This window comes from Phragmites australis, chromosome 11, assembly GCF_958298935.1.
Source record: "Phragmites australis chromosome 11, lpPhrAust1.1, whole genome shotgun sequence".
Lineage (NCBI taxonomy): Eukaryota > Viridiplantae > Streptophyta > Magnoliopsida > Poales > Poaceae > Phragmites > Phragmites australis.
The window spans coordinates 21312011-21336280 of record NC_084931.1 but is presented as its reverse complement, the minus strand read 5'-3'; the positions used below and the strand labels follow the sequence as shown (position 1 = coordinate 21336280).

Sequence of the window (24270 nt, the reverse complement as noted above, 5' to 3'; positions counted from 1 at the left end):
AATCAGATGAAGTAATATTTAACACATTCATTTAATTGTGGGGAAAACAATATTACTTTTATGCATGCACGTAATTTTGACAAAAAATTTTTTATATATTTTTTAAGTTTTAGATTTCTTTTACATTTTAGATTATTTCAGTCGATTTATCAATATACCAATTATACCTTTCACTATTTTTCTAGAATTTCAAAAAAAATTATATTACACGTGTAAACATACGAATACGCATATACATACATATATAGATCCATATAAACAGTAGCTACAATGTCTTAACATTCGATTCTTGGAGCTTAAACACTATTGATTCATCAATTCATGTGCATGTGCAATGGCCGATTGGGCCGATTAAGTTTTCTGGGCTGATTTCCTCCTGCTGAACTGGCCTATTGGGCTAAATTCCGATTTCCTCCTGCTATCTGTCCTATTGGGCTGACCCAATTTTTCTGGGCCTTGGGGTACCCAAATTCCTTTTTTTGGGGGGTGGGGGGAGGGGCACGTTTTTGTCCCTCTTAATTCTGCTAACAAGCGAAGTATAACTTTAGTACTTCGTGTATTGCACTGACTCCCTTCAACACAAAGGGGCAAGTGGGTCACCATAACTCCATAAGCATACATTCCTTTGCTATGTTGGAGTTGATGATGGACAAAGAAGAGCTTTTGTTTGGAACATGTTGAAGCAGATGCACTCACCAAATAGTGGTGGAGGACAAAACGTAAGTATGAGAGTAGACATATGCAACATTGAAAGTCGAGAGGCACAAGTCTTCTAAATTTTTCCCCTTCTGAGTCTTATTGCAGAGCCGGAGTGGGTTCAAATGCACTATTGTTTCCCATCCACATCTCATCAAAACACATATTTGGACCAAGTTAGGAAATTTTGGTGTGGCGAGTATATTATTATTCTTTTTGAAAAGAAAAAAAATGTTTTTGGAATGGCTGGCAGGAGATCAGCCAACCTTATATTGATAGAGAAGAAGAATAAAATTTAGAGCAAAAACTTATTTACAGAGGGCCACGGAGGCCAAATGCGGTGAGTATATTAGACTGGGATTAAGTTGAAAATCCGCTAATCTAATCCCATCCAAACAAAGGCCTAAAGTTAATTGCCAACCAAACCAAGATGAACTGATGCTGGCGTACTTGTACTTCGAAGGTGGAACGACAAAGGCATATGGGTAGAAAGTTTTTCTAGAGAAGATCAAACACAAGGGATTAATATAGTAGGCTCTCCAATGATGCCTTCGAACTCCGATGGCCTCCTTACCGTGGTTCCCACCATAGCATGATGGACACTAGCGATGTGAGATAAAAGCGCATTTTTAGGTTTAATTTAATTTTGAAATATAATATGAATATGGATAGATTGAGTAGCATTATCATAGTGTAAGAGTTTATCCTAGACATATACCTCTGCATGTATTCCAGGATGAAAGCAATAGGAAAATAGGTATGATGGACATAATGGATCACAGTGAACATACCCATCATCAACGTGAGATGTAAGTGCCCCTATGATGGTGATGTAACATACGACAATGAAGAGGACGTAAAGAAATCAGACATTTATGATGTAGAGGAAGCAGATCATGAGCAGTCGCGCCGAGTGTTTCTTAAAAACCTTATTCACCCTCTCCCAGTGCAGGATCGCTAGGACGACGGATTCCGGAGACCTACTCTCCTGATCGCAAGTGCACACCGGTGGAGCGGGACGAAGCAGACTACACGCCGCGGTGCAACTGTTAAATATCTAACTATAATGTATATATATGTATGAAGAGTACGCTGTATACAAATAGAGTACACCGTACACATGTTTGACAACTCCGGATATTACAGATCCGAACCTATGGTACTCGATATACTTGGAGATCTCAGAGACACATACCAGGAAGGTCTTAATCGGGCCCGATAAAGTACAATTAGTATCCAGATCAGATTCATCTAATTTGCCTTGACCGACAAGACAAATGACTCCCTATCAATTACGGTTAAATCCGAGATGGTACGTCGACCCTTATATAAGGCGGGGACCCAAACCCCTAGGGGGAGAAGAACCACGGAGCAACACCAAAACCCTAGCAATTGGAGATACTCGGTGACTTCAACCTAAATTAGCCTAGATCCAAACTTCTCCATTGTAATAGGTCTAGCTATATTACTCATACTCGAGATAATCAATATACAGAAGCATCCACATAAGAGGTAGGGTATTAATACAATCAGGGGCCTGAATATGTATACATCACGTGTCTTATTTCCTGCTTGATCTCTATTCTCGAAGGCACCCTTGTTTAACTATGGATATATTATTTGGTACTAAGCTTCGACAGCAGTAAAGAGAGAGACAAAACCCTAACATATTGTATTCTTTTGTGGTGGCAGCGGCTGACGGGTATGTATAGAGAAAACCAATCAACACAGATGTGTCAGGATTGGTTTCTATATATACAACTATATTAACCATTTTTTCATGCAGCAAAAAAAACTACAAAAGAAGGCCTCACATGCACAAGCAACTAGATCTGATTTCCACAGACCATTAACGCAGGTGTCGTGCACACGCGCCCTTCGCCTCTGCTCCGACCGCAGTGAGGTGAGCGAGTGTGCGCGTGTTCTCACAGTCCTCTCATTCACATATGCTAAGTGGATGAAAGAGATAACTCCTTTTAAGTTGGTCTTCCTCCACCTCATTTAGCAAGGTTGGACTAAAGAACTATAACCCCCTTTCACATGTTAGGCCTTTAAAAGTTATTTGGAATTACACAAATATTATGGGCTAAGCTCATATATTCTAACAATCCCCACTAGATCTCAAAATCCCATAGTGATTTGCCCGTTTCCAATGCTATTTAATATACCAGTATTTCGATGAAGACCAATTAGGGTTAAACATCCATCTAGAGCATTAAGATACACTCATTCATATGTTTGGACAATAGAATATGCCTTAAATTGCAAGTTTTATGCAAATAAGTTTCATTTAAAGTCATAACGGATATTTGGCTGCCAGCAGGCTACCCCTTAGGTGGAGCATATAAGTTATACATACTTGGTCTCTTCATGAGCTTAGCAGAGATTACCCAAGACTCATAGACTGTGCCCAACAATCAGGCTCATATATGTGTTTTCTTTCAAGAATACTATGTAGGGCAACGTCTTTGCTAATTAAAGCCAACATAACACAGTAAGACAATAGCTAACCTGCCTTACAGATTATGAGAGTATTGTATCTTCACTAGAGTGGGTAGCGTACTATTCTCCTTCAGTTAATCAATAACTTGTTCTTCTCAGGTCCTAATTCATGGGATCTATGATCACACATATTGGGCTACTATTGTGATATAACTCACATGGGTCTTATACCCACCTCATTCGATGCATTATCTATCACTTTCTGTGATAATCCCTTTGTAAATTGATCTATCGGGTTCTTAGCCGTTTGGATATATCACTCCTGAGTTTCTTAGTTTTCTTACAATTTTAATCGTCTCTTTACGTGTCTTGAGGGTTTCATGTTGTCCTGAGAACTGTTCACTTTGACAATAACGGTTTAAATATCACAGTTCTTAAGGATAGTCGGTATTGGTTTTCAACCACTGACAAATCCATCTAGAGTTCATACAACCATTCCACCTCAACAGTGGTTGTGTCTAACGTTGTGAGTTTTTCTTCTAAGAGTGAATACATATCCACTTGTGATCTTAATCTCATCAGCATCTGCAGAAGGTACACATCTTTGCTTGGAAAATTGTTACCAATAGTTTGGCTACTCAGGATAATAAATGCTATCGTCATCTCGAGCTAGATGACACTTGTTGTCTTTGCGGAATGAAAAAAATTGTCTACCACGCACTATGCTGCTATACAAATGCTTAAGCCCTATGGAATACCATGCACCATGTATGGCACCAACTCAGCTCATCTAACCACACCAACCAAATAGAAAAATAGCTCATCCTATACACTCTAATCCTACAACCAAACAGAAAACTAACACATCTCATCTATACCAACCAAACAAAAAAATTAGATCATCACATTCTGAAAGACAATCCAACCTCACCCTCCAACCAAACACACCCTAATTGTAGCTGCCACTTCAGCTGTATCAATAGAACCTCCCAGCAAGGATTGAAGTACCACCTGGAGGTTTGTATTTTGTTTAATCTTCCTTTTTTGTTATCATCCTTCACCCTTCTTTTCCGTGTATATTGACTGTGAATTCAGGTATTCAAGACAGAATCAAAAGGTTGGGGTGTTAGGACGTGGGATACTATTCTTCCAGCTGCCCTAATTTGGGGGAACACTGGGGTATTGAGATGGACTGCAGACGTGGAAGGATTGTTGGCGAACAATTACATATTTGACATAGATTGTCTTCAAACAATTAATGGCCTGGATGGAAGAGAGGTATTGAATTTTCTCTTTGTTTTGTTGGTTAGGTGGAACTGTTGGAGGGCCTGTTTAGTTGGAGTCATCTTAGTTTCGATAATCAAATCATAGACTTGTTTCTGTGCTACTTTAAATTATTTTTGGGGAAGTGAAACCAATATAATCTTGACTTTCTTTTGGACATATGTTAACTGTTAGAAGAGTCATGCACGTTTTTGTATGTGGCACAAAACCATATAGTCTTATAGTATTGGTTTTCTGTGGTGTTTTTGCTTGCAGCCTTGATTCCTTCAACTTTCGGGTGCTAGCGTCAAAAGTAGATTTTATTTATTTAGATCAGCAATGCAACAGAAACATACAAAATTACGAAATGCCTTGTCCCTGCGACGTTGTCATTCTTTACCCTTGCTGAAATGTCATGTAATTTCTTAACGCATAGTTACCATGCTGTTCAATTGTTTTTTTTTTCTGCAGCAATGGCCTGGCTCAGAACTGCATATGGCATCACTTCAGTCGAGCATGACTCAGAGGCATCTCTAGCCCCTGAATACTGCATTGATGCTGGTTCTATTGGCAACATTGATCTCTACCCCCTGAATACTGCATTGATGCAGGTTCTATTGGCAACATTGCATGGTTCATAAATCACAGCTGCCAACCTAATCTTTTCATCCAGTGCGTATTGAGCTCACATAGCGATATCAAGCTAGCAAAAATTATGCTTTTTTGCAGCTGATACCATACCCCCGCTTCAGGTGTGTCTTCACGACTAGAAGTTCTTTTTTTTTTCTGATGGAATATGCTAATGCACTTTATCTATAAATTCAATGAGAGTTAAATTGCACTGGTTGAAGCGATACTGTTTACTTATTTGACCTTAGGTATACAAGTCATTTAATGACTGATTCTTTTTTCTCCATTTAACTTTTTTCTGTTCAATCATGTTTTTTCTCCCGCCTGTCTACAGAAAATCCTATTGCACTCGCATATTACTGATTTGATGCAATTTATGACTACTACATTTGTGACAAATTAGTTCTAGAAAAGTGTGTCCAGTTTTGTAATAATACATTTGAAAAGCATAAATGTAAAACTATTTTGGGACGACTTTATTTCACATGTTACCAACCAAGACACTTTAAGATACACAACACGCAAATGGTTTCACAACAGTATGATACTCAGCACCAATTGGATCTGGTGGTGTTAACTTAAACAACAGTGAATTCTGAAACTTCTGCTCATTGTGCAACCAGTATGCCATAATACGCCTTTTATATCTTCCTGCTCTTTCACGTGCCGATGATTTGCTGATTTATCTAAAACAGAAAGGTTTTGGTGACTTGAATATATTGTAATCCTTTATTGTTCTGTTTTTTAACCAAGATTAACCTGTGATTATTGTAGGAGCTCTCGTCTGACTACGGGTATCGCCTGGACAGTGTCACTGGGACAGATGGCAAGATAGTGAAGCTGGCTTGCCACTGTGGCGCTCCTGACTGCCGAAAGCGGCTCTACTAGGTTCTCCTGCCGTGCCGTGTTGCTTGTGATGAACCTCTAACATCATACTTCCTTACACCTTTTCATTTAGAATCATACTTCATGGTGCTTTATAGGATGTTACGCGCATTGTGCGGCATAAGAGAAGTAATCCTGATGAAACTTCTCAATGCATGTTCTCTGTGCAGCTTACCATTCGATCCATAGAACTCCCATTTCGATACAAGACATTCTTGCTAGTTTGCAAAAATGTCTTCTGCATTGAGGAAACAAAAATACATATAATTTTTGTGTACAACTATATAGCTTATCCCGATATATTTCCTGTCTTCTGTGCATTATGGTCTACTGTTTTAAGTGGTAAGAAAAGAGGGAAAGCATATGCTGAGTAAGGTGGCTTTCAGGCTTCAGCTATGTTCTGTCTCTTTGCTCTAGTGCGACATGGCCACTCTTGCGTATGCTCAGGTTTCTCCAAGATTTTGTTTGTCATATACCCAGGTTGTCCAGGGTGACATGGTATTATGGTAATCAGGAACAAAAGATTAGCACTTTTGATGGTCGAACCAAGAGGAAACAGGATTTGGAAGAGAAGACCGAACCACAGACAAACTATGCACATGATTTGTTGAAGAAACACAGAGGTCAGAGGGTGTGCACCCATTGCACAGCCACCGAACCATGCACATCGAGCCAGTTGCTGTTTGCATGCCTACTTCCTTGCTCCATACTTCCGGCGAAATCCGGGCGGCGCGTCCCTAGGGGCGCCGCCTTCCTCCGCCACGGTGCCGGTCGCTTGCGATGCCGTCCTCTTCCCGTTGTCATTGCCGAGCAGCTTGGTCACGCCGTCAAAGAACTCGGTGAGCACTGGGTCCTGCACTGAGGAGGACTGCACGCAGCAGACCCGCTCGACGCCGATCTCCTCCCGGCTCCCGGTGCGCGGCCCCTCCGTCCACCACACCGCGAAACGGCACGGGCACCGCTCCTCGCCGTCCACGGTCTCGTGAGCCGCCGGTGAGACCTGCATCGATTTGGTCGGCGCTCACGGCTTCAGGACCAAACAGCCAGCCCCCCCCCCCCCCCGCATGCATGGTAAGGATCAAAGGGGACGTACGGACTCGAGGACAGCGTCGTAGAACTTGAGCTCGCCGCCGTCGAGGGCGCAGGAGACGCAGAGCGGCGCGCCGGCGCGGAGGTCGCGGCACCGGGCGTCGTCGAGGGGCGGGGACAGCGCGCGGAACCTGGCGCGGAGCGCGGCCACGTCGCGCTCGGAGGCGAGGCACGCGGGGTCGTACCAATCGTCCTGCTCCTCCGGGAACTCCTCGTACATGACCCGCAGCGCGCCGCGCTGCACCGCCACGCGCGCGCCGTACCACGCGCCGTCCGCCGGCGCGCGGAAATCCAGGCGGGACGGCGGGCGCCGCGGCGGGGATGGGGGTTCCTTCCGCTTTCGCGGCGTCGGCGGCATTGCTGCGGCGCGGTCAGGGTGGCGCTGGCTCCGGAGGTATGGAATCGGGAGCGACGCGTTAGCCGTCAACTGCGTTGGTTTGAGAGTTGCACGTTGCGGTCGTGGCTGTGGGTTTCCAGCTTTGACCCGAGGGCGAAGCGTCACTTGGAGAAAAGAAGATCTTGGCCCTGTTTGCCCTCATAAACAAAGCCAAATTTTGATCATGGTTAAAATCGAAATAATACTAAAATTTAGTAGAAAAAATATTATTTGGTTCGTGATCAGGTCAAAGTTAGGGCATTGACAAAATTACTATAAGAGAGCGTTTGGATTACAGTCATATTAAAAAATTTGAAAATTGTGAGTACGACACGTAGGATCTAAATGTAACTATTCTTTTAGTGTTAAAATATAGTTAATATAGGTCTTAATTTATAAATTTAATTACAAAGGACACAACGGTTAAATAAATTAAAAATCGGATACACGTTTAGCAAATAATATGATTTTAAACTTGCTAATTCCAAAAGAACTCAAACACGTCATCCTAGCTGTTGTGCATTTTGGCCGGCTAACGTTGGGCTCTAAAGCAAACAGATGCCAAATCAACCGGGCAGAGCCAAAAATTGGCTTGGCACGTTTGGGTACAGATCCAAACAGCCCCCATGTGCCCTCATTGTCAAGGATGTGAATATCATAAACTCATATTTGGATTGGCGTCTTTTAATACTATTGTATATTTAATATCTTGGAAATATAAGAGAGAATAGCTAGTGAGATCAAATATGTGAGAGAGGCTGTGATAAATGGCGGAAACGAAGTTAATGCCATGTGTCATCTTTAATTGGGCCTTTGAACGGGTCGAATTGCATCCAAATCATTTCTAGTTTTGAGTTGGGTTGGAATTGAAGAACAAGTAGAAAAGGTCATTCATGGTTGTGGTATGTTTGGTTTATATACTAAGTGTGTTTATTTGGGTTTTTATTTTTAGCTTCTCTGAAAAGCTGTGTTTTTTATTTTTTTAAAAGTTATTTTTAGATTTTAACTGTTGGATTTTATAATAATTTATTGTTTCTCAGCACAGTACTTCTCAGAAAAACTACTCTCAGCTAGCTTCTCAGTTTCTAGTTTATTTTCTCAGAAGTCACTTTTCAGCAAACCCGTTTGTTTAGGCTTCTGTTTTCTAGACTTATGACAGAAACAGAAGCCCGAAGCAGCCTGAAACAAATAGGTCTAACTCTGTTATTATTTATCATATTTTTTTGTCATACTCCTTTAAAAGTAGTCGATTAAAATTTTCATCATACTTTGACACGTCTAAAAGAATATTGCCATACTTTTTTAAGACATTAACGTACGGAATCATAGTAAGGAAGAAGAGAATTTTATCACAATTATGACTACGAATCAAACAGATGTCTAAAGTGATCAAATCTGACTAATCTTAGATATGGCAAACCGTGATAAATTTTAGCTATGAACTAAACATTCCCTTAGACATTGGCCCCTCTTATATTTGGAAAACTCGAACAAACTTGGTGTCCTCCAACCAACATCCTCTGAAAGAATGAGCTCCAGGCGCGCTGCATGGACGAGTTTATCAGTGTTGAGCTCTAGCCCACTATGGGGCCGAGCTCCATGGCCACCACATTGCCCACAATGAGAGGGCGCGTGGTCTAGGGAGGAGGGCACAACAGTGACCTTTCAGATGAGAGCATGTGGCGGCGTACGAGAGGAGGTTGTGTCAGAGATAATCAGATGAGCGCGCAAGACAGGGTGTGAGGACGGCATGACGACGACGACAACAGAAGAATGATAAGTTCACAACGATCAAGCAGTGATGAGGGGTTGGTCACCTGGTGATACGTGTGTTTGGGAAGTGCCAAGGTGGTGTTGTGATCCTTTCAATATCTTGCGACCCAAACAAAAGAATTGGATTCGTAGACCATTCTTGCTTCCATGTGGATCGAACCGGGAGCCCAATTCAATTCATCCAATCCAATTCTATCAACTCTGTAAGCCTTTTTGTTGATATGTATCCGAATTATTGCGATAAAATCGATTGACCAATGTATGAGTTTTTTTAAATATTTTCTAACATTAATTTGTAAATAAATATATCTATGATGGAAAGATTTACATAAATATATGTCTATCGCCTTTGAAAGGGTTACAGTTTTTTCAGAAGACGGTTAGCATGCCACGATGATATAAGTATCTCTTATTGACCTCTCAGAGGACGGTTAGGCGTTACACTCCCCTTACCGCTCTCTAAGAGGGAGGTTAGCGCCCGTGCTAGGCCCTCTGAGCACCCTCTTACCGTCTTCTCATAGGGCAGTTAGGATCTTACTACCCTCTCAGTGGCGATTAGCCCCCTCCCACCGCGCGCCCCTCCCCCACCCAACACATTATAAATAGGTTGAAAATCAGTCAAAATAGGGGCGAGAGGAGAGGGAGGCAGTGCAGTGAAGTCCTATTGTTTTTGATATGTGAATTTAGGATCTTAGTTTTCGGTAGTTTTTCTAGACTTATGTTTTTATTAGTAATTAAAATACCACTACATCCAGGATTTATTGACATAATAGTAATTACATTATATGAGACCTAATGCTTAGCAAGGTAATTAGAAAATAAGGTTTTTCTGTCTTTTGTAGTATATTATAAAGATCTATTTCAATATGGTATGATATCCATCAGATGTATAGCTGTATTTAGAGTACGGTCGTTTCGATTATCTAGATTTTACAAAATAGTGATGTATGTAATAATTATATATAATTAGAAAATGTATTAAGTAGACACGAGTTTAATTAGTTTAAATTAATTAATTTGCTTAGGAGCAATATTGATTTTAGCGAACTAAATGTATTGTTAGGTGATCATTGGTCCCGTTAATTTTGTCAGAGTTTTGATAATCAGAAGTACAGTTTCATGGTATTAATATTAAACATATTTTTGGATGTTTTCAGGGATGTCCGATAAGCTATATTTTCATATATATTATGATGAAGGTTATATTAGTTATGATCCTAACGGTGTAGATCACTCTGGATTTCAGCATGTCGTCAAGTGACTTAGTAGAGCCAATGAGAGGACCATAGTATACGTATGCAAGTGGTTGATTCGCCATCTTCAAATGAATCCCCAGCAACATAAGTTTAAGTTGAGATTTGTGCTAAGCCGTGCTACTCAAAGGTACTATGGGGAGCTCGTCCCGATTAATGCGACATATACTTGGAGGCAATACGTAGATATAGGATGTGAACGTGGTCTTCCTCTTGTGCTGCTAGCTGATGTGTACCATAAGGATCCAACAGAGAAAAATGTTGGGGAAGCAATAGCAGGAACAAATCAGGTAGTGGTGGATGAAGCGCACCCGACAACTATGGGGGACGGACAAGACATTGGGGATATGCAGGAGATGCAACCGAAGGGTGTAGCCGATAAGGGGAGCACATGTCTAGCATAATTGAAGAGATGGAGAGGGAGGATCATGAGCTTGAGAAAGCCATTACCGATGAGGATTCATCAAACAAGGAGGAAAATACTCATGTTCCTGCAGAGTGGAGGAATCATGAATTTTTGAAGCTAGTTGTCAGTGAGGTCATTGGACACCATAGGAATATCATGAGAACGAGGTGTCCCATGGTGTTATGTACCCTACTAAGAAGGTTGTTATCGATGCAGTGAAATTCTGGTCGTTGTCTCTTCGTAGGCAGTTCAAGGTTGTGAAGTCAAGCAAAATGGAGTACAACGTCAAGTGTTTGGTATCTAATTGTCCGTGGTGGGTGCACTCATTTAGGGGAAAGTGGGTTGACCAATGGAAATTCTCAATAGATAGGCAGCATAGCTGTCATATTGAGAAAATAGAGTTATCCCATAGGAACCTGTCATCGGCTTTTGTTGCCAATGTTACGTACGGAGATATTATGGATAGCCTAAAGTATGAGCCACGTTCAATAATCCATGCTATTAAGGAAAGGTTCCAGTACATAATAAACTATGTCAAGAAATGACGGGCAAAACAGAAGGCTATTGAGATAAGGTTTGGGACATACGAAGATTCATATGACAATTTACCACGTCAACTAGCCATAATATGTGTGAGAAACCCTAAAAGTTACTTTGACCTCAAGCATTACCCCTCAAGTGAGAAGCTTGGAAAGCGAGTATTGCAGCGTGCTTTCGTTGCATTTACGGCAACCATCAAGGTATTTAGGCATTGTCAACCCATCATTTGCTTGGACATGACGTTCTTCACTGGAAAGTATAAAGGATATATATTGTTTGCAATTGGGGTAGATGGGAACAACCAAGTCATGCCACTGGAGTTTGCCTTCGTGGAGAGCGAGAACGGGGACAACTAGTATTGGTTCCTTGAACCGGTCAAGCATGCTATTGTTCTAGACCGGCTTGATGTATGCTTGATTCATGATAGACATGCATGGCTATTGCAGGCTTTGCTGGATGTGCAATACGACAGTGCTCGACGGTGTGTAAGAGCAAAGTGGCCTGACTTGAAGAGCAGGTGGTGCATGAGGCATATGGGTACAAAATTTTACAGACAATTCAAAAACAAGGACTTGATGAATCTTTTCAAGAAATTGTGCAGACAAAACCAACAGAGAAAGTTTAACGTACTATGGGTAAGACTAGATGAACTAACCACAAAGCAAACAACTGAGGTAGCAGACACCAGAGATGAGTCGGTTGCTCTTGGACCCATCCCAACAGATACTCCACAGATAGTAAGGATGTCAGGATCAGCTATTAAGAACTTTTCGCAGTGGATACAAAATGAGCTAAGCAAGAAATAGGCATTGATATACGACACTGAAGGGGCAAAGTATGGATAATGACAACAAATCTTGTTGAGATCTACAACATGGTTATACGGGGTATGAGGTCCCTCCCACTTGTTGGAACTGTTGAAGGCATTTTGCATGAAACTTGCAGATATTTCATTGATCGCTATACAACTGCTTCAAAGGCAATAGTAGATAACAGTTAGCTCTATGAATTGATGCTATGTGACTACCTGGAGAAGGCCATAAAGAAGGCACATATGCACCGCGCAAATTAGGAGGGAACTGCGGAGCACAAGTTCAGTATCTTGTGCCGGGATAAGGGTCATAAGGGTGACAGACGTGAGTGACATGTGCAAGAGTGTATGCATAGGAATGGAACATGGATCAACCACAATTGGTACACAGACCGTGTACACACGTCATAGCTGTATGTGAGGAGTCCAATATGCTGCCATAATAATATGTTTCACGCTACTTTATGAAGGATAAGATACCAAAGATATGAAATCACGAGCTTTATGGCTACGATATTGTTGACATGTTTACAAGTGATCCAGGTCCTGCACACGAATATATGTGGTAGACAAAGAGAAGATGAAGTACACACTTGGACGTTGACAAACTCGGCTGATTCAGAATGATATGGATGAATCCAAGGTAGGTCCAAGGGTGAAGCACTGCAGCAAGTGTGATGAAAATGATCACACATACAAAAACTGTCCGAAAATTGCACCTGTTGTGTAGATGGGGTTATGACAGCGGTCAAGTGTGAATGTGTTCAGTGTATCTCGATTTTATTTTTATGAGATGGTCGTCTTACATATGTACCTGTATGTTATATGTTGTTCATATAACTATGTGTATATGTATGATACAAATTATTTAAATTTAGTTTTAATGCAGATATGGTGCACCCACCGACTCCCGAGCTTCTTGACCCTGCAGTGGACAAGAAGCACCATAGCTTCTTATCTGTCATTCACCAAACAAAGTTAAGAGTTTTTCGACCACATGGACCTGAGGAGTTACTTATGATTGACGATCGTTGGAAGCACCGGTATGTCACGAGTTAGCTGAGTATGTTCCTGATTATTTATTTATTGCATGTCCTACATTCAGTTAATATTCGAAATGGTACAGGTTGGCAGCATCTAGATTCCTACCGATGTGTTTTTTGGTGGAGGCCCGAGCGACAGAGAACCCTGAGGCAGCTACGAGGTGATTCCGCTCGCTGATCACTGCACTAGTCGATTGGTGGAGATCTGAAACCTACACTTTCCACCTCCCATGTGATGAGATGACTCTGACGTAGCAGGACGTAGCCTACCTGTTAGTCTTACCTTGCGCCGGAGCCGTCGTTGGAGTCATCGACGTGGATGCAGACTAGATGAATGTCATGCTTGCGTGGTTTGTCCTAGTTCAATGAACGGATGACGCACCTGCCTACGTGCCTGAGTTCCTGCCGAATCTGTGAGGGTCTATGAAGAACTGGAGTACATCCAATTCCAGGTACATTGTAATTTATCTTCCCCATTTACTTTATGATTTTCATGATATTTTACTTATCATGATTTGTATTACTACAATTGTGCATACATTCACCCGAAAGTCGGTGTGTACTCAATCGCAAGGCACTTGAAGGTCTACCTACTTTGGCTGTTCGACTGGGTTATGTTCACTAGCGTCTAAGGCCACTTGGTGTCAAGGACTCGTCTTCCGTATGCGAGGGGATGGCAGAGCCCGATGATGTCCCCCAGTTTAGCTGGGCCTCCGCTATCCTAGTGGCGACGTATCGGGTCTTGGTGAAGAGGCACATTGTCAAGGTAGCTTCATTAGACAAAAAATCCACAAGATATATATGTTCATATCTAAAGCCCTTAAAGATTATATCATTATACTTTTTGCTAGTAATGACAACATCAACATCACTAAATAAGATGTGAAGCCTAAGTCACATAGTTGAGTTACAGAAAGTAAATTGAAACTAAGAGACTCAACTAAAAGTACATTAGAGATAGAGAGATCATTGGAGATTACCACCTTACCCAAACCTACCACATTTGCTTTTGAGTTATCACCAAAGGTGACTTTATCATGTCCGTCCACTACATTTTCTAGAGAGGTGAATATCTTTACATTGCCGGTCATATATTGTGTACAACCAGTATCAAGAACCCAATGCTTTTCGCCGGCTTTGTAGTTCACATACACATATGAGATCAAGCTTTTTGTTTAGGTACCCAACCAATTTTGGTACCTTTCATGTGAGACACAAGATTCTTGAGCACCCAAATTTGCCTTGAAAGCTTGCCCTTTGCTTGAGTTCCAATGAACTTAGCCATGACTTTGCCACTCTTAAGCTTTTGCAATAGAAGATGATGACCATTAAAAATAGACTTGTATTTAAGTGGCAAAGTAGGAAGGAGTTTGGAAGGGATGGGATACTCCCTTGTGTGGTACCGGTGACTTCACAATGTTGACAATAGGAACCAACTTCTTTGATGAAGTACTTGTTTATCTCCGGTGACTTGATGACCTTTTCTATCGGGTTGGTGTAGCAACCGATGCCTTTCTTGTTGTAGTACATAGTATTCTTCATGAGAATTTCTTTATGCTTGTTCTCCCCCTTAGTCAATCGGACCACACATGAATGTAAGCTTGCAATCTCATCCTTAAGCTCTTTTTCCCTTGCATGGTTAGTCTTTAGAGATGATACATTATCACATTAAGATGAGCAAGGTATTTCAAAGAGATCGTCATAAGATGTAGATGCATTGATCTTAACTATTTTAATAGTAGACAATTCATTTAGAGAAGAATCAATGACATCATATGCAAGTTCAAGTTTTTGATATTTGCATTTCAAATCAACATGCTCAAGTTTTAGCTTTTTGTTACTAGCCTTAAGAGACTTGCTAGATGTAACTAATTCATTATTTTTTTAAGCACATCATTGTATTTAGCAAGCAACTCATTATGACTAGAACTAAGTATAGAATTAGCATTTTCAAGACACTTGATTTTAGCTTTTTGTTTCTTGATGATAATAGCATAGTCATTCATGAACTTGGATAGATCACTGGGAGAAAAACCATCATCATCACTACTCACCTTGTTATTAACTTTTGCCATGAGGCACATAGGTGGTGTAAGTAGGAGTGCATCATCATCATTGGTGATAGCAAAGCCCGTGAAGTTGTTGTCTTCATCATCGCTTGAGTCATCACTTGAGCTTTCACCGGAGACTCATTCACCAACAATGCAGGCCTTGCGTTCTTCACCCTTCTGTTGAAGAGCTTTTTCCTTGAATCTTTATCTTGGCTCTCTTCTTGTGCTTGTTCTTATCTTCATTTGCTTCAATCTTCTTGCCCTTGTTCATGTTCTTCTTGTTGGGTTGAGGGAAATTGTCGGAGGATGAACTCCACAAGCGGGGATCCGGAGGGACACCTTTGAGATTCGGCTGGGGGGATGATTCTGAATCTACCTTGTACGTGAAATAAATGAGAGTAAATGAGATGCAGGTGGGATGGATGATCAGATGCTAGAGGAAATAAATGTTTAAGGGATTTTTAGACAGGTTCGGGCCGCACGGAGCGTAATACCCTACTCCTGTGTGTATGTTATAAATGCTCTGGAAATGTTTCTCTGAGGATCTCTTGTGTTACAAGGGTTTTTGTCTAAGTCTAGAGCTTCGTGCTTCTTGTTCTTCGTCAGCTTGTCTCGGTCCTGAAGAAGCCGTTGTCTTCTGTGAGATCTGTGTGACTTCGCCGTCGGGATGCACCGCCTCCTTTTATACCGTCGGGGGGGATTTGGCGTGCCCAGAAAGGAAGGCGCGAGTTCCAAGGTGCTATAAATAGAAAGCAACCATCATGGGCTACAATTTGATGTTACGGGGGGTTGAAAACGCGCCCCCGTCCGGTCCTGTCGTCATCATCCCACTTTTCAGCAGGTGCTGCGGGGAGGGCCCACCGGGCATCCACCGAGTAACCCCGTGTGCCCGCCCGGTTAGAGCGAGCCTGACACAGCAGAGCGGCAGGCAATATGCCTCGAGCCCTGCATCGATATCCCAAGGCGCGTCGGATGACGCGCGATGGGACCCGCCGTATTAAATGTCCCCAATGGCAGGGACTGACAGTAGGTGTGGGGGGAGTAGTTGGAAGTGACAGGCCACGCTCCCTCTTAAATGCAGCATCGGGCCTCTCACCAATTGACACCTCACTACTGAGCCCTTGTGGGGACCACCGGCGAAGGACTTCTCAGGTCCTCGGGGAACTGTGAGTGCTCGGGGACTACTGTTCATTGCCCCGAGCACTCTCTCCCGGATATGCCTTTTCTTGGTCCTCGAAGAACTTGGGCACTCGGGGACCACTATTCATGACCCCAAGCGCCCTCTTTCAGAACTGTGTTTGCTCGAATCGTCGGGGAACTCGAGTACTCGGGGACCACTGTTCATGGCCCCGAGCGCCCTCTCTCGGAACTTGGTCTTCTCGGACCTCGAGGAGAAATCCCCGAGGAAAGGCGCCATGTGGCATTCTGCTGCCCTGGCCTCGGAACTCGGGGACCCCCGGTTCCTATGTCACCGACAGCAATCATATGGCATGTAGCCAAGTTCACCACAACTATAGCATCTCTTCTTGTCTTCTCCACTGAACTTGTCAAATTTCTTTGGGCGAAATTTATTCTTCTTGGGATCATAGTTGTAGCCCATATTTTGGAATTTAGAGATCATCCTTGTGGTTCTTCTCATGAGAAAAGCAAGTTCGGTGTCGGTGTTGTCATCATCAGCATCATCTTCATTGATTTCACTTGATGATGGAAGCTTCTTCTTCTTCTTCTTCTTCTTCTTCTTCTTCTTCTTGTCAATCATATTTTCCTTGAGAGCAAGATTCTTGTTGGATGAAGACTCATGATCTCCAAACAAGAACATCTCATGAGCACATATCTTCTCAACAACATCGGTGATGGTCATATCATTGATGCCCCTTTCATGAAGAAGAAAGATGACAATGTTGTATTGTGGCTTCGGAAGCACCATGAAGATCCTACGAATAACGTCTTCTTGAGACAATTGAGTTAGTTCAAGAGAGTTAATTTCTTCTACAAGCATATTCATGCGAGAATACATATCATTGCATAATTATTTGGAAGTATCTTGAATTTATTAAGAGCATTCATAGCACATGATATCTTTCCTCACGAATTTTCCTAGAACCCTCATGAATTTCACAAAGAGCGGTCCAAATCTCATTAGCATATTCCTTGCTATGAATTCTAGAGAAAATATCTTCACTAATTCCCTCAAATATGGCATTTTTAGTTGTAGCATTTCATCTAACTTGTTGGTCGGTAAAAGGGTGATCAAACCCAATGGAAGCGGCTAGCCAAACTTCGGGGGAAATAGCCTCAAGATAGCTCGCCATGCGAACTTCCAATAGGAAAAGTTCTTTCCATCGAACCTTGGCATGCTACTTCCATTCCCCGGGATCATTGCTCTATCATGTCAAGCCTATCAAGAGCACGAGGCTCTGATACCAATTGAAAGAACCTTATGGCCCTAAAGAGGGGTGAATAGGGCACTAATCAAAAACTAAACCAACTACCGAATTCTAGAACAAAGAGCAACCTTAGCCTAGAATGAATAAAAGCAACTAGACGACCTAGTAAGCTAGAATGATAAGCACAAACATGCAAGCATATAGAACATAAGTAAAGTGTGGAATTGAAACTTGTATGAAGGAAATGCTAGAAGCAAAATGCGGAATGTAACAAGAGTAGGGAAAGAGGACACCGAGTTTTTTCTGAGGTATCGAAGAGTTAGTACTATTCATCAATCCTCGTTGGAGTATCCACACAAGGATGTCGCTCCCCTTTGAGTCACCAAGACTCAAGTGCTCACTAATGATTATCACTTCTCCATCTCCGAATTGGTGGGCATCAAACCAAGTACACAGGTTTCCCGAGACTCCCACAAGACCTCCAAGAGCTCACCGAGAACATCTCCAATCTACACGATCGGCTAGGTATTGCCAACCAGAGTAACAAGCTAACTGATTTACTTGATCCCTATCAAGCCTAAATAACAGATAGATGCACGCTCGCTACTCTTGAAGCACTAATGGAGTCCTTAATCTTCAATTAAGAACTTGCAAATCACCTCAAGTGCTCTCCCTTACTTCTAGATGATACACTGTGTATGAATGCTTCTGGGTTGCAAGAAAGACGAATGAAACCAAGTGAGGGGGTATATATAGGCTAGAGGTCTAAATCTAGCCGTTGCCCAACCACTCACTTTTTCTGTGAACACCGGATGGTCTGGTGCACACCCCTCTGTTAACACCGGACGATCCGGTGAGTATACTTTGTCCACACGCTAATCTGACAGCTGTCAGTAGCCATTGCAAAATGCTCTGGTGTTCTTCACATAGTATCACCGGACAATCCGGTGAGTTATAATCCATTTCCTCCAAAAATACCAATCTTCTGTTAAATAGTCCGATGATAACTCCTTTAAGTCACCGGACAATCTGGTCAGTTCAACTCAGATTTTCTCCAGAGAAACAGTCCTTCTGTTAAATAGTCCAGTGTATGCGTCCTTCAGATCACCGGACAATCCGGTGCATGTAACTTCAAATTTCTCTGAAAAATGACTCTTCTGTTAAATACTCCGGTGCAAAATTTCTCCCATCACCAGAAAATCCGGTGAGGTCATTTGAAATCTTCACAGAGAGAGAAAATAGTCCGGTGAGTTTAATCCTTCTCGCACCGGACAATCCGGTGAGAACAAACTTTCTGAAACTCATACAATTCAATCGACTTTGAGTTCTAACTTCTCAACTTCTCACCCATGGGCTTCTTTGAGCTACCTAGTGCTAGATTTTTGCAAGTGTGCATCCAACTATGCTAGACTCAACTAAGTCAAGCTACAACACTTAGCCCCCCTTTATAGTACGGTCAAAAGACAAAAGGAGACCTATGTCTACTCTAAATATCCCTGATCACCTTGTGACACTTAGAACTAGAAGATCCTTAATCTTGACATAAATGTCCTTTGATTGGCCAATAGAATTCCATATGGGACCAAGAAAGCTCATTCAATCATTGCGAACTAAAAAATTTGATTCTCTTCAAAACATACGCATTAGTCACAATGATATGGTTGTCATTAATCATCGAAACACTTACCACTTACTTAGAGGTCTAGATGCTACAACAGTTCGAACATTTCCAGATGTCCCCCCTCATCAACGTTCGCATGGTTCCACCCTATGTTCATAGGTAACTAAAATCAAATACATAATCCATAGCATGTTTAATCTCATTTTTAGTCTATCTAACGTGGTTGACTGCAAGTATACACATAAGGGCCAACCGGGTAGCAATCTATGGGCAGATAGCTTGGCATCATACGTCTCGACGTGGCCCATGCCCTTAAGGATGTCATCAAGGAGCCTCATCCTTTCACCGACCTGGGCTTTGAGGAGTACCTACGGTGGTATGTCTTGCGTACACGTACACATGTCACCTACACCCCAGGTAATGTCCGCCCGCACATCGCTTTGACTACGAAGGACTACCCGAACTATTGGGACGATGACACTGCATTAGCGGTATATTTAATTAATGTATCTTTTTATCATCATAGAATCCCATATGAACCGCTATAAACTGAAATTCCCATTTCATGTTTGTTTCAATAGACCGATATCATATACGATATCCATAGGGATGCGGCTGGAGCCATAGGACACCTTAGGCAAGGGATTTAGCTTACTGCGGCGAATGTAGCGGGATTTGTGAAGCGAGTTTTCGACAAGATCGCCCGGGCCTCGAAGCTTACCTCATGTCGATCCACTGCAGACGTTGGTGGTACTCCTTCCAGGTTTAGTAGGGTCCACATAGAGTCATCCAAGAGGTTTGATGTGCAGTGACCTCCATCGGGAGCGGTATTCACACGGCCACCTCGACCATGGCCTCCAGGGCCGGTAACAACAAGTACGCATTTTTCATACGCACGGCGTTTAGCGATATCCTTTTTTTACTGATACATTAATTTCACAAATTATATTAGGTCCACCTACACACTTATCAGCGTTGACACCTAGACCATGGCTAGTGCTGACACCTTCACCGTTCGCAGACCTCTCAGGTAATGGGTGCCAATATACTGCCACATTCAATATATTCAATATTATATCTAATGTAATCATCCTTCCACAGGTTACTACGGTGATTAAGCTGGGATGTCTTCATCTACACCTCCACTATTCGCACCCTACGTCGTCACTCAAGCCTGGTCATCTATAGCTGCCCCTGCATACCATACAAGTACAACATTGTATTTTTACTAATACATTTATTTCCACATTTACCGTATCTAATACATTCATCTGTTCACAAGCCCCTCTAGTGATTATGCATGGACGACAGCGGCACCATCGCACTTGTCTTACTCGAGTCAGGAGAATGAGCCTAGGTCGGACCCCCCGTTCGACCTCGTGAGGGACTTCTTTGGGGACACACCGGACTACTACGTCGTCACATGGTCCCAATTGCCCACTTCTCCACTACCGACATAGCAGATCCAGGAGGAGGTATCGACTCCCTTGATCACTACGAGGCCTACGAGGCAGGTTGTTCCACCAGATAACCTGACCTACTCTAGGGGCCACGTGAGGGTGAACCAGCAACTCCGGTGACGGAACTATGATGGTGGGAACAGCCGATGACAACAGGGGAGGCAGAAGTAGGATTTTATCTTTGCTTTCATAACTTAGATGTTTGTTTCATGATGCATGTTCGATTCACAAACTAGCCTTATATATTCGGACATGTCTACTTTCTATGTACTACGTGTGACCGCATGCTAGTGCCTTTTCAGATTAACAAAATCGCCTTTTATGAGCGATATGACTGCATGCTGCTGCCTTTTATGAGTGATGTGACCACACATTTGCTTTCTATGCATTACAAGTTCAGACATTACTACTTACCAAGTCATTAATACATTTCTTAATCCCATGTGACATCACTCTACCAGCTTCTCAGAGTGAAGTCACCTCTCGCTGCCACCTTTTCAGGAAGATACGACCCATCGCTGTCAACTTTTTAGACTGATGAAACTGCTCTAACCTTTTTAGACCAATGTGACCGCACACTGCCGACTACTCATAGTCCAGTGACCGCTCACTGTGGGAAGGTATCCAATGCATGCACTGTCTCTAAATTACATACCTACACTAGGTGCATACACCATCGATCCCTTCTTATAAAAGGCAAGGTCGCGGCAACAAGAAGGTCATGACATCGCAGTTTTCCAAAACACCACTACCATCTGATACCTAATACCAAACCATGGTTGCCTCCTTAAGCAAACCCAAGCAAATTCTCAATGATAGCCCTACAGACTATGAGCGAGACCCAAGCAAAAGGTGATGATGTGTTCAATGAGGAGAACTTGAACAAAGTGCTATCGAAATGGCAGATGATGACCTGTTGTCCCTATTTCACCATAGAGAAATGGCAGTGAACAGTAAGTTCTGTGACCTCCATGGACCTAAAGAAGCACTTGTTAGAGTGCCGTAAGAGATATATTAGGGTGTGCGAACTAGCTGATATAGCAAAGTGTTTTAGCAAATGAGCACACACGATATTTATGCCTCCCTCAGCAGTACGAGGAGCACATTAAGGTACGTTCATTGATATTACATGTCCTAGTTAATCGTTATGTTGTACTTCTAAGACATGTTTATATTTCTGTATGCTCTTTTTTATACTAGGTATTCCCTTGTGATGAAGAGTTATTGAACAAATCTATTGAGAACTTTTTTGGACTACATCTATTATTCGGTGATGACTGCCTACTCGAACATAACTGGAGACGCAGATGTGGTCATTCGAGACCTTCACGTCGTTGTGAAAGAGGCGATGGTTCGGGCCACCATGAAAGAGGTGGTCGTTCGATAACAACCACAAGAGGACGTGCTTCTACCACTACAACCACAACCGAAGGGGTTGATTTCGACGATGATGACTTCATGCTTACTCCTTAGAGAACTCCACGTTGTTGTGAATTCTTTGACGACGGGGCAGATGACTGGATACTAACTTTGATTATTTTTCATATATACTGGCACCACATAGACCAAAGTCCCTAGAATATGATTACCATTGGATGAAATGGGAGATAAGGCACAGACAGTGTCAAGGGCCATTTTGTCTGTAATATTTATGCTACTAAATGTTGTACTTGTTGAATTCAAGATGGTTATATCATTTTTAATCTATTACCTAAGTTGTGTATGTATCTTAGATGTAGCCAATATGCTATTAGTAATGTTTAAATCCATGGACTCATCTCATATACACATTCTATCTAACATTCTGTGTGGGTTTTTTTTATTTCACTGACACATATTTATTCTATCTTCACTTTAATGTTTTCTAGGATTTTTGTTATTTTTATCTTAGATAACTTCTGGGATTTTTGTTATTATTTATAATAAAACTGGGCAAACCGCCCTCGAGGGGGCGGCAAGGGCCCTAACCTGAGAGGGTGGTAAGAAGTATATGTGCCACCGTAGTATACTAACCGCCCTCTGAAATGGCTTTAGAGTGCTGCAGCCCTTTTAGAGGACGGTAGACGTCTATGTGTGCAAATATTTCCACCAAGGGTCTATTTATTTAAATATTAATGTTAGAAAATGTAAAAAAACTCGCAAATGTATATCATGGTGGGAGGTTTTGCTCATGTTCGGCCCACTTGGGGACACCTAGGGGTGATAGGGGAGCTCCGTGGTATCGATAATTGTGTTTAGCATATTTGTTTTCATATTCGAGTTGATTCACTTTTGTCACCATATATATCTTAAGTCGGTCGGGGAGGGTTGATGACCGATTGTTATTCTTTTGCGTTTGTAACTCTCATGATATGATATAGTGAACATCGTCGTTTGGCATTTGCGGTTTTTTTTTCTGCAAGGGTTTTGTAGGTGAAATTGATGTCTCTGTGTTCTTTTTTCTTGATCTACTTCTTGATTTGGGTGTGTCTATTTCTTGCAGCCTTAGGACCTGTTTGGTTCATAGCTACAGGTTATCATACCTTGCCATGCCTACAGTTAGGTAGGTTTTGACCATCTTAGGTAGCCGTTTGGTTTGTACCCACAGTTGTGGTAAGATTTCTTTTCTATTGTTGTGGCTTGACGTGTTAGAGACTTAAAAAAGTGTGACAAGATTTTGTTAGGCAGTCTAAGAGTCTGTTTATTTTTTATTATGATTCTAACAATTCAAATTATGATTCTCATAATATAGAATCTAGGGAGTTATAATCTGAATTGTACAATTGAAACTAACAACACCATATTATTATAATCTTCCTTCCCTCTCCCCCTCCCTCCCCGTGCCCAGGGAGCCCGCTAGATAGTCTCCCCTTCCTCTTCTTGCTTTGCTTCGACAGAGCCATGGCGTCACGCGGCTACCGGCCTGCGCCCAAGCCAGACGATGACTCTACGCCATGAGGCACCTCCTATCTGCTTCCTTGGTAAGCCCACCGATGCCGTCTATTTCCCCGTCAAGAAACCAATGTTGTTATCCTCTCCCTAACTCCTGCTCTCTTCTCTCTCTTTGCCATTTCCCCCCTCGAATGAGCTCGGTGGAGGAGGTCGACGAGCAACGCGGTGAGGTGGGGCCAGTGACTGGTGCAGAGCAGGCGTGTGAGGAGGCGGCCGGAGTGTGCGAATCTTTACACCGCCTTCCTGAGCTCGACCGGCGGCGACGACGGCGACGTTCTGCTACAGTGCGGGCACAACAAGCGGTAGCCGTCTGGCGTGACTTGGCCACCACAACGCCGTCCACTTGCCGCGACAACGTCGTCCACCTGTCGCCATGTTGTACACACGGAGAAGCAGGGAGAGAGCGAATGGTGGAAAAAACGAAACTTTATGTTTGTAATGGCAAATATGGGTAAATATGTCACAATCCATAATTTAGAAGCAGTCTTTTTCTGGATTATAGATTATAGTATAATCTGCCTTCATACTGTAGAATCTGGATTATAACATCAGCCTATTTGTTTTCAATTTTTATTTTAAAATTAGAACCTGAAATTATAATAAAAAATAAACA

General features: G+C 42.3%; 1 protein-coding gene and 1 pseudogene across 1 annotated transcript; one reads left to right on the top strand and one right to left on the bottom strand.

The window, feature by feature from the left end:
- Window positions 1–3887: 3887 nt before the first annotated feature.
- On the top strand, window positions 3888–5919 carry LOC133884053 (histone-lysine N-methyltransferase, H3 lysine-9 specific SUVH4-like; annotated as a pseudogene).
- A 536-nt stretch (window positions 5920–6455) lies between these two features.
- Window positions 6456–7363, bottom strand: LOC133883961 (uncharacterized). The gene is made up of 2 exons (XM_062323374.1): window positions 7010–7363; window positions 6456–6916 (listed from the first exon to the last, which is right to left on the bottom strand). Exons 1-2 carry the CDS (start codon window positions 7361–7363, stop codon window positions 6608–6610), a joined length of 663 nt encoding a protein of 220 aa, XP_062179358.1. The 3' UTR covers window positions 6456–6607.
- Between the last annotated feature and the right edge of the window lie 16907 nt (window positions 7364–24270).

What these genes read in the sequence shown, in the direction of transcription:
- LOC133883961 (XM_062323374.1), bottom strand. Translation starts at nt 7,363, where the DNA reads ATGCCGCCGACGCCGCGAAAGCGGAAGGAACCCCCATCCCCGCCGCGG. An exon ending in ACGACGCTGTCCTCGAGTCC is followed by an intron (nt 6,917 to 7,009) that starts GTACGTCCCCTT and finishes AAATCGATGCAG; the next exon opens with GTCTCACCGGCGGCTCACGA.